Source organism: Schistocerca americana, chromosome 4, assembly GCF_021461395.2.
Source record: "Schistocerca americana isolate TAMUIC-IGC-003095 chromosome 4, iqSchAmer2.1, whole genome shotgun sequence".
NCBI lineage: Eukaryota > Metazoa > Arthropoda > Insecta > Orthoptera > Acrididae > Schistocerca > Schistocerca americana.
The window spans coordinates 765,218,966-765,239,021 of NC_060122.1; the positions used below are offsets into that span (position 1 = coordinate 765,218,966).

At 38.3% G+C, this 20,056-nt stretch overlaps 1 protein-coding gene across 5 annotated transcripts in view; it reads left to right on the forward strand.

Annotated features, from left to right (window-relative positions):
- LOC124613896 (inositol polyphosphate-4-phosphatase type I A) overlaps positions 1 to 20,056 on the forward strand; it is a 261,219-nt gene that overhangs the window by 237,187 nt on the left and 3,976 nt on the right. For all 5 annotated transcript variants that reach the window (XM_047142639.1, XM_047142641.1, XM_047142642.1 and 2 more), the window contains one exon: positions 17,529 to 17,664. In XM_047142639.1, coding sequence (XP_046998595.1) covers positions 17,529 to 17,664 — 136 coding nt within the window. The remainder of the gene's footprint in view (positions 1 to 17,528; positions 17,665 to 20,056) is intronic.

The following is a 20,056-nucleotide window of genomic DNA, read 5'->3' on the forward strand; positions in this document are numbered from 1 at the left end:
GTTGTTCGGACATGGAGGAGATATAGAGAGACAGGAACAGTCGATGACATGCCTCGCTCAGGCCACCCAAGGGCTACTACTGAAGTGGATGACCGCTGCCTACGGATTATGACTCGGGGGAACCCTGACAGCAATGCCACCATGTTGAATAAAGCTTTTCGTGCAGCCACAGGATGTTGTGTTACGATTCAAACTGTGCGGAATGGGCTGCATGATGTGCTATTTCACTCCCAACATCCATTGCGAGGTCCATTTTTGCAACCATGACACCATGTAGCACCGTACAGATGGGCTCAACAACATGCCGAATGGACTGCTCAGGATTGGCATCACATTCTCTTCACCGATGAGTGTCGCATATGCCTTCAACCAGGCAATCGTCGGAGACGTGTTCGGGGGCAACCCGGTCAGGCTGAACACCTTAGACACATTGTCCAGCAATTGTAGCAAGATGGAGGTTCCTTGCTGTTTTTGGGTGGCATTATGTGGGGCTGATGTATACCACTGGTGGTCATGGAAGGCGCCATAACGGCTGTACGATACGTGAATGCCATCCTCCGACAGATAGTGCAACCATATCAGCAGCATATTGATGAGGCATTCATCTTCATGGGTGACAATTCACACCCCCATTGTGCATGTCTTGTGAATGGCTTCCTCCAGGATAATGACATCACTCAACTAGAGTGGCCAGTATGTTCTCCAGACATGAACTCTATTGAACATTCCTGGGATAGATTGAAAGGGCTTTTTAAGGACGATGTGACTCACCAACCACTCTGAAGGATCTACGCCGAATTGCCGTTGAGGAGTGGGACAATCTGGACCAACAGTGTCTTGACGAATTAGTGGATAGTATGCCATGACAAATACAGGCATGCATTAATGCAAGGGGACATGCTACTAGGTATTAGCGGTACCGGTGTGTACAGCAGTTTTGATCACCACCTCTGAAGGGCTCACTCTATGGTGGTACAACATGCAGTGTGTGGTTTTCATGAGCAGTAAAAAAGGCAGAAATGATGTTTATGTTGATCTCTATACCAATTTTTTGAACAGGTCGCGGAACTCTCAGAACTGAGGTGATGCAAAACTTTTTTTGATGTGTGTGTCTTGCAATAAGACTCTCACAGATTGTACCTGTATGTTCAGAGCTGCGATCAGCTGGCACAGAAAACTGGTGTACTTAAAAACATAGTACATTCTGTGTACCAAAAAAAATCTCGACTAAAAATTAGAACACTTGAAGACAGCCTACAAGAAAATGGCTACATTGGAAGGCAAATTCAGTGGTCACTACATATAACACCTACTTCACTATTGTCAAAGACTGTGGAGGAACAGGAACTAAGTGATGCCACTATATTTGTGCCATACACTGGGCATTATCGAGTGAAGCAGGATGCCTTGTCCAGAAACAAAATATTAAGACTATGTTCTGCCCACCCACTAAGGCATGAGCACTACAACAGTGTGTCATGGACGATCTTCCATTTCACAAAACTAGAGTATATGAAATGCTATCCAGTGTGCCAAATCATACATTGGATAGATCATGTGTACTATGAAAGATCACCACCAAGATCATCAGTGGTGTCATCATATGATACAGGGCAGTGGTTCACTTCTCTCAGAACATTGCCCTTCCAAAATACATGATGTGGGTTATGAATGCATCAGTCCTGGCTTCCACATCTCATTACTTGAACTGCATTGTTAAGGAATCTATTGAAATTTGAACCAGGGACTAACTTATCAACAATGACATTGGTTAGAACTTCAGTAAAGCTTGAAACCATGCTCCTCTTTTAATTGGGACCAGTAACAAAAAATTTTCAACAAACGTGGGAACTGACTCTTTGAACAAGCCGAGCTTCTGCTGCCACCGTGCAATGCATGTCATAGTGAGCAGGCTGCATGCAGAATTCCGGATACTACAGCAGTCAAATTAGATTAGATTAGATTAATACTAGTTCCATGGATCATAAATACGATATTTCGTAATGATGTGGAACGAGTCAAATTTTCCAATACATGACATAATTAAGTTAATTTAACAACATACTTAAGTTAATATAACAACTTTTTTATGTTATTTTATTTTATTTTTTTTTATTTTTTATGTATATATATTTTTTCTTAATTTATATCTAAAAATTCCTCTATGGAGTAGAAGGAGTCGTCATTCAGAAATTCTTTTAATTTCTTCTTAAATACTTGTTGGTTATCTGTCAGACTTTTGATACTATTTCGTAAATGACCAAAGACTTTAGTGGCAGTATAATTCACCCCTTTCTGTGCCAAAGTTAGATTTAATCTTGAATAGTGAAGATCATCCTTTCTCCTAGTATTGTAGTTATGCACACTGCTATTACTTTTGAATTGGATTTGGTTGTTAATAACAAATTTCATAAGAGAGTATATATACTGAGACGCTACTGTGAATATCCCTAGATCCTTTAATAAATGTCTGCAGGATGATCTTGGGTGGACTCCAGCTATTATTCTGATTACACGCTTTTGTGCAATAAATACTTTATTCCTCAGTGATGAATTACTCCAAAATATGATGCCATACGAAAGCAATGAGTGAAAATAGGCGTAGTAAGCTAATTTACTAAGATGTTTATCACCAAAATTTGCAATGACCCTTATTGCATAAGTAGCTGAACTCAAACGTTTCAGCAGATCATCAATGTGTTTCTTCCAATTTAATCTCTCATCAATGGACACACAAAATTTGGAATATTCTACCTTAGCTATATGCTTCTGATTAAGGTCTATATGTATTAATGGCGTCATACCATTCACTGTATGGAACTGTATGTACAGTGTCTTATCAAAATTCAGTGAGACTCCATTTACAAGGAACCACTTAGTAATTTTCTGAAAGACAGTATTGACAATTTCATCAGTTAATTCTTGTTTGTCAGGTGTGATTACTATACTTGTATCATCAGCAAAGAGAACTAACTTTGCCTCTTCATGAATATAGAATGGCAAGTCATTAATATATAAATAATATATAAATTAAGAACAACAAAGGACCCAAGACTAACCCTTGTGGAACCTCATTCTTGATAGTTCCCCAGTTTGAGGAATGTGCTGATCTTTGCATATTATGAGAACTGCTTATTTCAACTTTCTGCACTCGTCCAGTTAGGTACGAATTGAACCATTTGTGTACTGTCCCACTCATGCCACAATATTTGAGCTTGTTTAGCAGAATTTCATGATTTACACAATCAAAAGCCTTTGAGAGATCACAAAAAATCCCAATGGGTGGTGTTCGGTTATTCAGATCATTCAAAATTTGATTGGTGAAGGCATATATGGCATTTTCTGTTGAAAAACCTTTCTGGAAACCAAACTGACATTTTGTTAGTACTTCATTTTTACAGATATGTGAAGCTACTCTTGAATGCATTACTTTCTCAAAAATTTTGGATAAAGCTGTTAGAAGGGAGATTGGACGGTAATTGTTGACATCAGATCTATCCCCCTTTTTATGCAAAGGTATAACAGTAGCATATTTCAGTCTATCAGGGAAAATGCCCTGTTCCAGAGAGCTATTACACAGGTGGCTGAGAATCTTACTTATCTGTTGAGAACAAGCTTTTAGTATTTTGCTGGAAATGCCATCAATTCCATGTGAGTTTTTACTTTTAAGCAAGTTTATTATTTTCCTAATTTCAGAGGGAGAAGTGGGTGAGATTTCAATTGTATCAAATTGCATAGGTATGGCCTCTTCCATTAACAGCCTAGCATCTTCTAATGAACACCTGGATCCTACTATATCCACAACATTTAGAAAATGATTATTGAAAATATTTTCAACTTCTGACTTTTTGTTCGTAAAGTTTTCATTCAATTTGATGGTAATACTTTCTTCCTGTGCTGTTGGTTGACCTGTTTCTCTTTTAATAATATTCCAAATTGTTTTAATTTTATTATCAGAGTTGCTGATTTCAGACATGATATGCATACTTCAGGATTTTTTAATAACTTTTCTTAATATAACACAGTAGTTTTTATAATGTTTGATAGTTTCTGGGTCACTACTCTTTCTTGCTGTCAGATACATTTCCCTTTTCCGGTTACAAGATATTTTTATACCCTTAGTAAGCCATGGTTTGTTACAAGGTTCCTTAAGAGTATATTTAACTATTTTCTTGGGGAAGCAGTTTTCAAATGCATTTACAAAAATGTCATGAAATAAATTATATTTTAAATTGGCATCAGGTTCACGGTACACCTCATCCCAGTCTAACTGCTGTAGGCTTTCCCTGAAATTTGCAATTGTTAAATTGTTGACTGAACGTACTACTTTGGAGGACTGTTTAGTATTGCTGAATGGAGCTATGTCATATATTGTAACTAGCTGTGCACCATGATCAGAAAGATCATTCTCAACAGGCTGAGCATTTATCTGGTTAAACTTACCTTGGTCTATAAAGAAGTTATCTATCAGTGAGCTGCTATCCTTTACCACCCGAGTAGGAAAATCAATAACGGGTGTCAAATTGAAAGAACCAAGTAATACTTCAAGGTCATTTTTCCTATTACCCTCTTTCAGAGAATCTACATTGAAGTCCCCACAAATAATAATTTGCTTCCCCCTGTCTGACAGATAGCACAACAAGGAGTCCAAATTTTTCAGAAATAGATGAAAATTTCCTGATGGGGACCTATATACAGTTAAAATTATAAATGTGCCTTTATTTAATTTAAGCTCACAGGCACATGCTTCTATATGTTTCTCTACACAAAACTTTTTTGTTTCTATACTTTTTGCACAATGATAACTTTTGACATATATGGCAACTCCTCCTTACTCCATATTTTCTCTCATTACATGTGCAGAGAGCTTATATCCACTTACATTTACCTTATCCATATCAGTAACAATGTGATGCTCAGACAGGCGTAGTATATCTATTTCATCCTCAGCTTCTAAATCTTCTAAACAAACCAGAAGCTCATCTATTTTATTTTTTAAACTCAAAATATTTTGATATAATATACTTACATTATTTTTAATTATACTTTTATGAGAACCTTTCCTTATTCTAACATTTGCAGTACTCTCCTGTCTGAGTTTCTCATTGTGCTTAGGCCTAGTTCCTATACCAGTAGTCACATGGTGTTCACAGAGGCAGATTATGTCAGCTGGGTTGGGTGACTTTAATTCATCAATGCAATTACCCAGGACTGAGATACAACTTGGTGGAGATAAAATTTCTGGTGATTGGTGAAAATTTATAATTGACAGCTGTGATTGGTGATCCAATGTGCTAGAATTGTGCTGTTTAATTTCTTTCCTAAACTGAAGATTTGATTCAATCCTGACCTCTCGTAGAACTTGGCATCTTTCTGTCTTACCTATCCTAAAAAAGGTGCTGCTCCAACACCTGTAACCACTGGTATTTTACCATTCATGGCAGTGCCTCCCCCCTTTAAATTTCCTGCTATTACCCCAGCCAGTTTCCCCTTCCCTTTCCTGTTGAGATGTAGGCCGTGCCTGGTATAGTCCTACCTACTGAGAGAATCAACAGGAACCACACCAATATGAGCCCCCACACCTGACCCAAGCAGCCGTTCCAACTCCAAATTAACTCTCCCAACAGAAGAGTTCAAATGAGGCCGGTCATGGCGTCTCAGGACAGATACAAATTCAACATTGGTGTGTCACCTGATCCAGACTAGCACTTGGTTTGAAAAAAATTGTGACCTGGTATTCTGGTCCTAATTCCTCCTGCAGAAGTTGGCCTACACCTCTGGCATGAGAACTGCCTAACAACAAAACTTTCTTCCTTTTCGATGACTTTCCTACATTCTTTTTCAATTTCCTATTAAAAGTTTGTTGTGTCCTGTCTACAGCTACCTCTGCTTGAGGCTCATCAGTTTCTAACTGAAGCAACAGGTCAAACTTATTTTTGACATTCACCACAAAACTGTCAGACTTAGTTCTAGGCCTGTTCCTTCTGTTACCTGCTGCCACTTCCCACCTCTCTTTGCCATTCTCCCTCCTTAACCTGTCCAGATCTTCCCTAGCCTGATCTAGCTCAGCCTGAAGGGCAGAAAATTTCCCCTCCTGTTCCACTATCTTCCTATCTCTGCTGCAAATCCTACATAATCACTGATGAGCCTGATCCACTTTCCCGACACTCACGCCACTGCAGTGCCCCCAGTGAAAAAAACTACTGCATCCATCACAACAAACCCCGGAACTAACAATTCTACGGCAAGTCAGGCACTTCTCACTCATGGCAAAAATAATACTTTAGCTAGAATAAATCAATTAAATTACCGAAAATCAAAAAAGACGTTACAAGGATTAAGCCTATTCACAAATGTATATAAGCAAGTTTCTGATTTGAAACTCTGCTGTTTTTCTGAGATCTGTATTAAAACAATGAAGGTATACACTATTTATTATATATTTCACTCGATGGAATGAAAAAAAGGACAATTAAACGAGATACTTTAAGTTTGATTCTCCAAAAACGTTACGAGAATTAAGCCTATAAACAAATGTATATAAGCAAGTTTCTGATATAAAGTTACGCTGTTTTTCTGAAATCTGTATTAACACAATGAAGTTATACGCTATTTACGGTAGTTTACTTATTTGTTACCGAGAAACTAGTTAAATTACCATGAAACAAGAAACAAACACGTTTACAAAATTTAAGCCTAAGCGCGACTTCACGAAGTTACGATCTTTTCGTGTTTTCTAAAAAAATACGCAAAGAAAAGTCAAACCTTTAACGGCAAGACTAAACGATACACTAATGCACATATTTAATTTGTTGTTGGCGTTAAACTAAATTATATTCCTGTCTAAATCACTTAACTTTCTGGAACTAGTTTCTGGCGTCACTTACTCGGCGGCCATCTTGGAAACACTTGCTGCCACGCCTGTAGGAAGACTTGCAGATGGGACACAGGGTGGGAGTTACGTGGCATAGGGGTATAAGAACCCTCGAACCACAAGGTGGTCAGTTCATCAGCCACCTGATGTAATAAGTATAATTTTGTCACCACCTGCCTATTTACATTGTTCAGTGAATATAGGTATTAAACACTCTCTGTGAAGATGAGTTGTCATCACCATCTTCAGGCATTTGACACACACCCACATACCTAGATAAATCCCATTTCTAGACATTCCATCATCAACTCTGTGAATCTCTGCTTAGGAGATGCGTAATGATGACGAAGTCAAAAATCATCTTAAAACAACTAAGTTCAGTTATGTAGTCAAGAACAACAACAACAATAATAATAATAAATAAAAGTATGGCGAGATCAACAGGGTCACACACTTTAAGTACCCAGGTGAAGTTCCCGAACTGACATGAAAGGAGAAAATTGCCCAGAACACTAGGTTATTGAAAATGAAGAGAGCTTTATCCAAAACTTGGATATTTATAACAAAGAAATGTCTCTCCACCTGCACCAAAATTCGTCACTACAACACTGTAATCAAACCTTAGGTGCTCTACGCCAGTGAGACACTGATGTTACACACAAAGGCTGACCTTGAGAACATTCTCACACAGGAAAGAAAAACCATTAGGAAAATTATTGGGCCAAGACTCACAGATGATGGATATAGGCTTCACTCCAGGGACACTACAGAAAAGTTCAACATTAGAAAGAAGCGACTAAAATTTTATGACATATAAGCAGACTCCCACAGACCAGACTCACCAACAGAATCCTCAGGTACATCCAGAGAATCAAGACCACTATCCCTTGGATGACAAGTCAAAATTGATCTGGAAAGAGCTCAGATAGATTCAGCGGACGTCATGGACAAAGACGTCTGTAGACACAAGGTGAACAAGTGGGAAGTGATGTCAGTTAAAACAGCACCTAAAGCCCAAAGGCCAAAGTGGACGGAAGAAAGGAAGAGAGCCTTTAGTGAACGAATGAAGGAGTACTGGAAGAACAGGAAGAACAAATAGTCATGAATTTTTCGTGTGGTCTGATAAAAGGCCTGTAACGTGTGTAATAATAATAATAATAATTATTATTATTATTATTATTGCTGCTTGTGGTAGGGACAAATCTTCCCAGTGACATATAAAAAGAGAATATTTATTGTTAAAATCTTATTTTAATCTACATTTCCTTCAGTGCACTCTCTCCAGCATTCACACCTTTGTGCTAACATTAGTCTAAAAATTTCTGTAACCCTATGTGAGAAATTGCCTTCATCTGTTGCCTCACATTGTGGATCAGTTCTCTAAATGTTGTCCTTTCTGTCTTGTTTTTAGCCATAAGAGCCAGTAGAAGTTGATAGTATGTTGAATCTTAAACTTAAGTAAAATTGTTGGTAAAACAATTTTAAATCATTTTCAGTGGTTACTGACTAATGAGCAGGGATGTTTCCTTAAAATTCGTGGTTGCTTCCGTGTAATAGCATCTTGTAGGCAGCTGAAGACATTCTTATAGATATCTGGCCTTTGAACATGAATATCAAAATATATTTGTGTCTCCTGTAATACTCTTGTCTTGTCCATGTCTTACCTGGGGAATTTTAAAAATAAAAGTAAGCTGATATTACTTCTTCTTAATGTCTTTTTCTGTACCACAGGCCACTATTTCAATAGTACCAAAAGTTCCAAACCTTAAGGGACACTATTTACTATTCACTGCTTTCAATTTAGTTTCATTTCTGCGGAGTTGTTTGTTAATGTGGCTGGCTATTCTCCATTGTGAAGATGCTCACATGCCTTTAACACCATAATATTTTGATTTCTCTGATAGAATTCAGCTATTACCACATTCAAAGGCATTAGCAAGGTCACTGAAACTGCCAACAGGATAACTTTTCTTGTTTAGTTCTACCAAAACAGAGTAGAACCATATATTGCTTTCTACAGATAGAACTGTACTGAGCAGTTGAACGCCTGCTTTTTCTTACGATGTTCTTGTTACTCTTGTTGGGAATATTATTGGGGGAACAAAACAGGGTGGTACATCAGTATGCCTGTGTGTCCCAAATCACTGTTATCTAAGCTGGAGTCACCACATACAAAAACTTCCAGTGTTGGTGTTGTTGTGGTCTTAAGTCCATGCTAGTCTGTCCTGTGCAATGCTCTTCAGTACTTGAGAGCACTTCCTTTAATTGCATTTGAGGTTTAAAAAACTTCTCATTCAGGCCTGTACACAATGGGAACTTGAGTCTTTTACATGATCTCCCAGGTTTTCTCAGTGCAATTGATTAATAGTGTGCTTCTGGGTGTTCTGCCAAGTTGTTGTTTACATTTTAGGCATAATGTTTTGATGACTGATCGAGCTATCTTCTTCAGGTGCTGCGAGTTTTGCTGTTATAAGTACTTGCTGCCTGGGCTCCAACCAGACTGTGAGCTATTGCTGCTCACAGGCCACTATTTATAGCAGCGTTCAATCCTTGATGCCCATTACACCCTTTCATGTAATGTTAAAGAAAATCTAGGTCTCTCAAAGTTAGGTGTGCATCACATTCCACATGAATGTGGCATGTTTGACATATGGCAGCCTATCAGAATAGTCAAGGAGAAATGCTAGGAACATCGAAGTCGTACCTCACTAAAACAACGAAGCAAATCATCTGTTGCAAAGCACTGCCTTGAATATAATCATGAAATGAAATATGTTGAGACCAGTACCATAGTGCAAATGCCAAGTTTCTGGGACTGCATAATTAAGGTGTGCATCAAAATAAAGATCTCAGAAAATGTAATAAACAGGGCTGGCAGTTTCAATTTAAATAATGCTTGTGGTTCAGCACTCAGTTTATTAAAATCTCACTTGCCATCACATCCGCCAGAGTTGGAAAACTCGGAGAGAATTTGAATTTCAAGGAATACCAGTGCAAGCTCTGAAAAGCAAAGGAGCATCAACAATGCTTCACCCAGAGCATGTCTTTATTACTCAAAGAGTGACACATCTTCACATTTGTTTTGAGGAATTTCTCAGTTATGTGCCCTATTATGCCATTCTCAGTTGTAATGTTGAGTTTACAGTCACCCTCTCCTCCCCAATAATCACTGCATGATCTTTATCAACATATTTCCCCAGGAAGCTTAAATTACAGGTTAAAAATGCCATTTGCTTTGTATCACTACCAATGGAGTTATGTATTGGTTCTGACATTCTCCTCATGACTGTCCGCTAACATAAGGACTGCCTAGGTATTTTTAATTACTTCTGGTTTACTCCTGCTGAAACAGCCCTTTTAAACAAAGGCCTAAAATGTAATTTAAAGCTTACTCTAAATGATGTAAACATCAAATGCATAATAGCCGATGTTGAAATTGCAATGAAATGTTCCCATTTGAATATCAGTTGTTCGCAAAATTGGCTTAGAAACACAAAAGTAAAAGAGGTAATGAATCCCAAATAGTTAAAAAAATGTTAATGTCAAGCTTACAATTAATAAAGCAATTGTAACAATGCCAGATAAATGTAATATGTTGGTCCTTGTTAATGAAAGTGATGATATATCAAAGGCTTTAATGTTTTTCAGTGGAAATGGCACTTCCGAAATTAACAAAGATCCAACTCCAAAATTTCAAAATACAGTTAAAAGACTGATTGATGATAATAGTCTCCTTGTTTTACCGATAGAAAAATCTTCATTGAAGACAATGAATCAGCAGTTACCTAAATTAAGATCCCAATTAAAGCTATATAAGCCTAATATGTCAATTTGTCCAATTGTTAGCAATATGAACTATCCATTGAACAACCTAAAGAAAAAACTGAATGATATTTTGAAAGTTTTTAGGTTTTTAAAGAGAATTTTATAATAAAGAACAGCTATGAATTGGCACAGTAAATTTACAACGTTGAAATTCCCGACAATGCACGATTTGTCTCATTAGGCAGTACGAACCTGTAAACTAACATACCAGTTAGTCAGTTAGTTCGTGTTCCATTGATTAATCTCATGGCAACCTTTATGATGTGGAACGTGTCAAGTGCATAAGAAATGCACACATGAATGAAGGCTTTTTTATTCTTTTTTTCTTTTTTTTTAAGTCTTAAAATTTTTATTACCTACCCCATTTCCTTAAATGGCACAAAATGCATATATTATACCTATAGATTTATTTATTCCTGTTCAAGAATTTGTCTGTGGTATAGAAGGAGTTGTCAAGAGGTATGATTTCAGTTTATTTTTAAAACTGTTACTGCTATCTGTCAGATGTTTTACATCATTTGGTAATTTATGGAAAAGTTTTGCAGCTACGTATTTTACCCCTTTCTTTGCCAAAGATAGGTTAAGTAGGGGAAAGTGTAAGTCTTCCTTTCTTCTGGTATTATAATCATGAATGTCACTGTTGTTTTTAAACTGGTCCTTGTTGTTGAGAACAAATTTCATTATTGAGTAAATGTACTGTGGGGCTGTTCTAAGAATTCCTAATCTTTTAAAGAGATGCCTACAAGATGTGCGACTATGAGCCCCATACATTATTCTAACCACTTTCTTTTGAGCAGTGAATACTTTTTGGCTAAGTGTTGAGTTACCCCAAAATATTATTCCGTATGACATCAGAGAGTGAAAGTATGCAAAGTGTGTTTGCTTGCTAATTTCTATCCCCTCAAAATTCACAATTATTCTGATTGCAAAAGTTGCTGAACCTAGTCACTTCAGGAGATCCAAAATATAAATTTTCCAGTTCATGTTCCAGTCACTGAAACAATAGCCATTATTAAAAATAATTTACTTCAAAATAAGATTATTAGTACAGAAGAAATAACAGAGGTCATTGAGTTACTTGAATGTGCTGTTGCTTTCAACTACGTGTCATTCAATGGCAAAATCTATTACCAGAAAGATGGATTAGCAGTGGGCAATTCACTAGCAGGTACCATAGTTGACATCTTTGTTAATCATGCAGAATTGCAATTTTTCAAAGATAATCCACAGATCATGAATAAAATTTTACATTATAAGAGATACATTGATGATACTCCATTGCTATATAAAAGTTCCACAGAGGGGCTGGACTCACTGACATTTTAAATAATGTTCAGTCTGATATGGCTTGTACAATAGAACATGAAAACAACAAAACCATTGATTTGTTAGGTCTAACTGTTTCACATTGCAGTATAACTTTTGTTTTACCATTTACAGGAAGCCGAGTGCCACTGATGTAATTATTAAAGCAAATTCATGTCATACAGCTAAATACAGAAAAGCCTTTATAAGATCAATAAGTTACAGAATAGTTAAATTATGTCTGGAACCAGATGCTATCCAAAACAAACTAAATACTGTAAAGCAGTTTGCCGAAGCTAGCTGTTGTAACCCCAGTGAAGTTGATTATTTGCTTCATAAATTTCAAAAATCTGATAACAGTCATACAACTCCCAATAGCAAATTTACCAGAATTACATACATGAGCTTAATTTCTGGCAAAATTAATAACTTGTTCAAGAACACTGATTTGACAATAGCCGTTACTACCAGTTACCTTTTGCAGAATCGGCTGAAGCATATAATTCGAAACTGCAATAATACCTATCTAAATTCTGGTGTTTGTGTTTAAATATTATGTAAAGATTGCGACAACCAATACATTGGCCAGATAGGTAGAAACTTCACTACTCATTATAAGGAACACACTTCAGGTACGTCTCGTAATAAGCCAGTATTGGGCCAATACCTAATGCATCACAATCACGCAGAAGGATGTATAACAAATAGTTTAAAAGTTAAAGAATTGTTGCTTAACACATTAGAAGAGATAAAAATTTATACTCACTACAAAAATAAACCCTCATGCATACTCAATGAGCAACTAGACTTCAGAGAAAAATATTTCCATAATATAGAATGGTTCTGCCCTTGTGTTCCTCTTTTATTCTTTCTTTTATTTTTTATGGCATCGTTTCATGTTAGTAATAAACTGTGTGCAATTAATTTTAATTTCCTTTTTTTTTTAAAAAAAAAAAAAAATTCCTGACTCTTAATAGGCCCAGTTTGTCTTAAGTGCCACCCTTCATGCTGCATGATGATTTTGCTGTATGCTAACTAAAGAACCCTATTTTACTTCTGTTCATATTTATTCCACTTTTATTTCTCTAAGTAACAATTGTTACATCGTGATCACTGCTATTTTACGGACGTTTTGTGAGTATTGACAACTGCAGTCACAGTATCTTTTAACTTTTGACTGATTATGTATTTGTTTTACATTTATGAGTGCTTAGATGGGTCCTTAGTGTATTGTATCATAATGACAATAACTTGTGTTTCTAAACTTCCAACATTTTGCATGCCTATTTCGTGGAGTAATTGTAAACAGACATGTTCAGTCTTGGTTTAAACTTCAGTTTTCTTATGCTCATTGTTTTATGTGTGCGATTGCCTCGATGCATTGGTGAGATTTTGTGCTGTTGTTCTTTTGATGTATTTAATAAACACATCAAAAAAAGTTTTGCGTCACCCTGTTTCCCAGAATGCCTCCGTTGCCGTTTTCTTGCGCTCCTCGAATCATTTCCGGGCTGTGAGCCTGTCTACACTGACGGTTCCCTGGTTGATGGTCGCACTGCCTACGCTTTTGCTCACGCTGCCCATGTTGAGCAACGCTCCTTGCCGGCTGGCTGCAGTATTTTTACTGCAGAGCTGGTGGCCATCTTGCGCACTCTTGAGCATATGCGTTTCTGCTCAGGTAGGTCCATCGTCATCTGCAGTGACTCCCTGAGCAGCCTCCAGGCCATCGACCACTGCCATCCCTCTTCTCCTCTGGTGTCCTCTATTCAGGAGTCTGTTTCCGCCATTGCCCGTTCTGGACGTTCGGTGGTCTTGGTTTGGACGCCAGGTCATGTTGGCATCCCGGGGAACGAACGTGTTGACAGGCTGGCCAAAGGGGCGCTCGATGCCCCAGCTTTGGAGATCGGCCTCACGGCTCCCGATCAGCAGCTGGTGTTGCGCCGTAAGGTGCTTGGGATGTGGTCTGCTGAGTGGCGAGGCTTGACAATGCCTAATAAACTGCGGGCTGTCAAGGAGACGACCGATGTGTGGCGCTCCTCCCTGCGGTCTTCTTGCAGGGACTCTGTTATCCTGTGTCGGCTCCGCATCGGCCATACATACCTGACGCACGGCCATCTTTTGCGTCAGGAGGATCCCCCCCTGTGTCGGTGTGGGTCCCGGCTGACGGTCGCCCACATTTTATTGGAGTGTCCCCGACTGCGCACCCTTCGGCAGTCTTTTAATTTCCCGGGCACCTTGCCTTTGATTTTATGCGACGATGCCTCCATGGCTGACAATGTTTTACATTTTATCCATGCTAGTCCTTTTTATGGATCAATTTAGGGGGGTCCTGCACTTTTCAGTTTCTGTGTCTTTTGTCCTCGCGTCTCTCCATATTTGTTGCTGTTTTGGTGTCTCATCGGATGGTTGACTCTTTCCCTTTTTTGTTGTCGTGGTCAGTCAACCAGTCTCCGGCCATCTTCTTTTCTTCTATTTCTTTATGTCTGGTGTTCGTCTGTACTCTTCTTTTCTGTAGTGTTCGTTGCCTAATTTGTGTTCTTTAGCACCTGGGGGGGAGGGGGGGGCAGTCTCCTTCCCCTTGGGGTTTTATCTGCTCTGCGACTTTGTCTCGCTTGTTTTTGGAATGGGGGACTGATGACCTTAGCTGTTTAGTCCCCCTTAAACATCCCAACAACCACCACCAGAATGCCTGAAGGTAGACATTGACTGTGGATATTATATCACAGATGCAGTCCCTTTGACTGTTCAGAGATGCCACTAAATCCACCCAAAGATGTAAACAACCATGCATGAGCAGCGCCTATTTGATGGAGGGGGTCCGATAGCTGATCAGTTCCAGTCATTCCACTAGGAAGGATGTACATGGCTCGTGTTGTCTGTAGTTCAACCATGCCTAGACAGTAAACACCGCGGTTTGGTTGCATCTGCATTGTTACTTTGTGCCAGAAAGGGGTCTCAACAAGGGTAGTGTCCAAGTGTCTCAGAGTGAACCAAAGTGATGTCGATAACATGCCTCACTCGGGCCACCCAAGGGCTACTACTGAAGTGGATGACTGCTACCTATGGATTATGGCTTGGAGGAACCCTGACAGCACTGCCACCATTTTGCATAATCCTTTCGTGCTGCCACAGGATGTCATGTTACAACTCAAACTGTGCGGAATGGGCTGCATGACGCGCAACTTCACTCCCGACGTCCATTGCGAGGTCCATCTTCGAAACAACGACACCATGCAGCGCGGTATAGATAAGCCCAGCAGTATGCCGAATGGACTGCTCAGGATTGGCATCATGTTCTCTTCACTGATGAGTGTCGCATATCCCTTCAACCAGACAATCATCACAGACATGTTTGGAGGCAACCCGGTCAGTCTGAATGCCTTAGACACACTGTACAGCGAGTGCAGCTAGGTGGAGGTTCCCTGCTGTTTTGGGGTGGCATTATGTGGGGCTGACGTACGCCGCTGGTGGTCAAGGTAGGCACCATAACGGCTGTACGATTCGTGAATGCCATTCTCTGACCGATAGTTAAACCATATCGGCAGCATATTGACGAGGCATTTGTCTTCATGGATGACAATTTGTGCCCCCATCGTGCACATCTAGTGAATGACATCCTCTAGGATAATGACTTCGCTCGTCTAGAGTGGCCAGCGTGTTCTCCAGACATGAAACCTATTGAAGATGCATGGGATAGATTGAAAAGAGCTTTTTATGGACGACATTACCCACAAAATATTCTGAGGGTTCTAAGCCGAATCACCATTGAGGAGTGGAACAATCTGGACCCACAGTGCCTTGATGAACTGGTGGATAATATGCCACAACGAATACAGGCATGCATCAATGCAAGAAGATGTGCTATTGGGTATTAGAGGTACCAGTGTGTATAGCAATCTGGACCACCACCTCTGAAGGTCTTGCTGTATGGTCGTGCAACATGCAATGTGTGGTTTAAATGAACAATAAATTTCCTGTACAGGTTCGGGAACTCTTGGAACCGAGGTAAAGCAAAACTTTTTTTGATGTGTGTATTTTTTCATGCTTTAGGTATCATGTATCCTACTTTACTTGTTACCATGTTGTTTACTTGGTGAAAGTCATCTAGAGGATCTGACACATAGCACGACACTAATCATAATTGCACAACAATATTTTGTAAAAACAAGTCACTGTTGCAACTTTGCAATCTGCATCTGTGAAACGTGAATTCCATGTGTTGATGATAAGCAACGGTGTCAGTCAAGCTGTATTTCCACTGCCACTATGATCTAGGAGGAATATGCAATACCTGGCATGCATTTCTACATGTTGATCTGCATGCAGTATGTTTTTGACATCCAGCTGTGGTCACAGCTCTGAAATCCACTTCTGCTGGAAGGTGCACATCAATATGGCCATGCCATCTCCATGGGGGCCAGTATCATTGCTTAACCACAATTTTTACTGCTATACAATGTATAAGTGTGCAGTAAATCCCCACAGATGGCTGTCGGTGTTCTCACAACTGATTATGATTGGTTCCCTCTTTTTAACACATATTTTTATCACAGACTGATGAAATACTGTTTATAGCAGTTACTTTATATAATATAAGGGGGCCAGCCGGTGTGGCCGAGCGGTTCTAGGCCCTTCAGTCTGGAACCACACGACTGCAATGGTCGCAGTTTCAAATCCTGCCTTGGGCAAGGCTGTGTGTGATGTCCTTAGGTTAGTTAGGTTTAAGTAGTTTTAAGTTCTAGGGGACTGGTGACCTCAGATGTCCCATAGTGCTCAGAGCCATTTGAACCATTTTATAACATAAGGAACCTATTTCTTTTTTATAAGACACCTATTTCTTCACTTGTTATTAGTTTTTTGTGTAATCATTCTGTATATACCTTATTGTAACAACTGTTTTACATCCTGTATGCCTGATTGGCTATCGATGATGTGATTCAGTGTAGAGCGGGTGGAGCATCATGTATTTAAATAACAGCTGCATTGCTCCCCTTAACAGTTGACATTCGTGGAATTCATAACATCTGATCCATTCACCGCCACTGCCCCCCACCATGGGTATAATTTACTCTTTTTATTATTTATTATATAAGATCTGTTTTATTTGTTACTACTGTTTGTACACATCCCTCTTAATTCTTTGCATGTTCATATTTCAATATGATGTCTGAAGATGGTCAGTAACTGACTTTGTAATTTTTATAAAAGCATGATTTTAGGTTTGCAGTTCATGTACCCACACATTATGCAAACTTAAATAAATATTTGTTCTTCAAGTCAGGGGAAGTGGGGGGGGGGGGGGGGGGGGGGGGGCAGCAGCAGAGATATTTTCTTTTTTTCCCCAAAAGCATCAGGAGTCCTAAATCCTAAATATGACCTGATTATAACTGAGGCATTTCATGTAAACTCGTGTTATGCTTGCATGCTATATGATAATGTACAAAATTGTTAATACTTCTGTATTCATGATATTTTTAGATTTTTCTTTCATGGTACTTACTGAATATTACTGTGTTGTTAAACACAGGTTTACGCTTCACTAGCTGCAAGAGTGCCAAAGATCGCACTGGAATGTCTGTAACTTTAGAACAATGCCAGATTCTTGTCACGGAGTATGATTTGGCAGAACATGAATTCCGCAGAGCTTTGGACTGCATGAGGAGGTCAGTATGTATGCATATATAGTGTTTTCTGTAATTGCAGTAATGATTCAAAAGAAAGTAATAGGAAGTGACTTAGTAAAGATGGTAGTATGAATCTGTACTAATTGACACTGTTTGATTACCACAAATTCATACAGTTCATGTGAATTTCAGTCACATTATGTCATTTTACAATGAAAATCCGTACCATAGGTAGTACTTCGAACATATCAAGATTTTTATGTAAGGAAAAGTTGTGCTGTACATATATTGAAACTGTATGAATATGCAAAACAAGAAGAGAAATAACAGGCCTAGCATTCAGGCAAAGAGACTATTTGTAGCACATGGATAGAAGTCAGCTGGGAAATTTTCATTTTTCAGTTATTCACAGCTACTCGCAATAACTGAAGAATAATATCTGTAGATTTGATTATTATATAGGCACTTGGAGTATTGAAAGGAATTATTTTCTCAAATGATGATTTGTGATTATGTTCAGTTTCGTACACTATTAATGCATCCAAGTGCTAATCCATGCAGTGGCCTCATTCAGGTTTAAAAACCAGAAAATTTCAACCTATCACAATCAACACGGAATATCGTGGCAACTGTGTTTTCAGCCAAAAATATGTTTATGATGGGTTCCATGGAGCTAGTAACTTCAGAAGTATATCAGCTCTCACTTTTGAAATGTACTATCCAGTGCAAATAATACAACATGCTGAGTTATTGACTTGCCTTGTGCCACTGTAATTAATATCTGTGCATTATTGTGAACATTGCCCAACTTCAGCTGCGTATTTCTTGAATGCCTGATCTCACACTTCATTTTATCATCTTCTCTTACATCTCATCAGATTAGTTACTTATCATTTTGAGGTTTCTGTTGTTAATTTTTGACACAAAGGCAAAAGAATTCCATGCAGAAGCTTAAAAAAGCGTTTTCTATTATATCAAAACAGCTTGTACAATGAAGGTGCTTACAAATAAAAATGATTATTAGTACATAAGTATATGTATAAGTCACAGAACAAATTATTAGCATACATCTTTTGAAATCCTAACAAAGTGTTTTTCAAGCACTTTCAATACACTATATCTCATAGCTATAGTTTGGATTAAATGACTTTTCCTTATGGAAGTCTTCTGAAAGGTAATCTATTTTTCTGTGCCCTTTTTAAGGCAGCCATTGGTGTTATATGTTAGGCACCATAATTCATATAGTAACACAATGCATTGAAATCTTTCTGCCTGTGACAACATACAGGATATGACCTACCAAAATCAGTTGTTTACATGTTGATAGTATATGGCCCAAGAATATTTGTGGGTTTCCTGGATTTGTAGAACCAACTTAATCATTAACTCACACAATAACGAGGAAGAGGGGGATGGGTGAAGGGAAATTTGTGCACACGTTTTTGAAGTATTGTAATCTGGTGTGGTACTTTATGTTTTAAAATTTTGAAAAAAATTTTTATTTTTAATTACTTCTTATATCAGATTCTGCAACTGTTTTAAATTTCTAAGTAAAACTTAATGCTACAATTTAAGTCTTAGTGGTGAAAGTGACTTTAACAAGAGCAGGAATTGTCTGCTGGGGGAGCGACTCTTAAAACAAAGTTTTTGGAAACAAACAATGGAAAACCCAGGATGGAATAATGACAGTATTATGAAAAGGATAGATTGCTACTCACCATATAGCGGATATGTGGAGTCGCAGATAGGAACAACAAAAGGACTGTCAAACAATAAGTGTTGTGTGTGTGTGTGTGTGTGTGTGTGTGTGTGTGTGTGTGTGTGTGAGAGAGAGAGAGAGAGAGAGAGAGAGAGAGAGAGAGTGCTAATTCGGATGGAGATAATACGGAAAACTTATATTGGCGTGACGTAAAGTACATATTCTATTTCCGATATGGTATGTTACACTCATATAGAAAGGCCCTGTAACAGACCATATTGCAAGACGTTTCCCAAGACAGAAAGTTAAATATGTGTTTTGAACTAGCTAGAAGTGGACTAATACACAAAGTAAGTGCATGTAAGGACAAGTACAGTAATGCAGAAGTATATAAAATGAATTTCCAAAATTGTCAAAACACGTACACTGACCAAATTGGGAGAGCGTTTAAAATATGTTACAAGGAACATTGCAGTTTAAATTCAAATCGCACAGCATTGGATGAACAGTTGAGAACAAATAAACATACATTAGGTGAGATTTAAGATAGCATGAAAATTATCCACACTGTGGATAAAGGCCCTCCCTTAAATGTTTTGAAAGAGTTGGAAATTTTTGTTGAAAACTAGAAAAGTCCACAAAATTTATTAAACGAACAAAACTAATTTAAGTTAAATGGGTTATTTGACAAAGTGCTGTAGATAAGCAACCAAAATATAATGCCTGCCATAT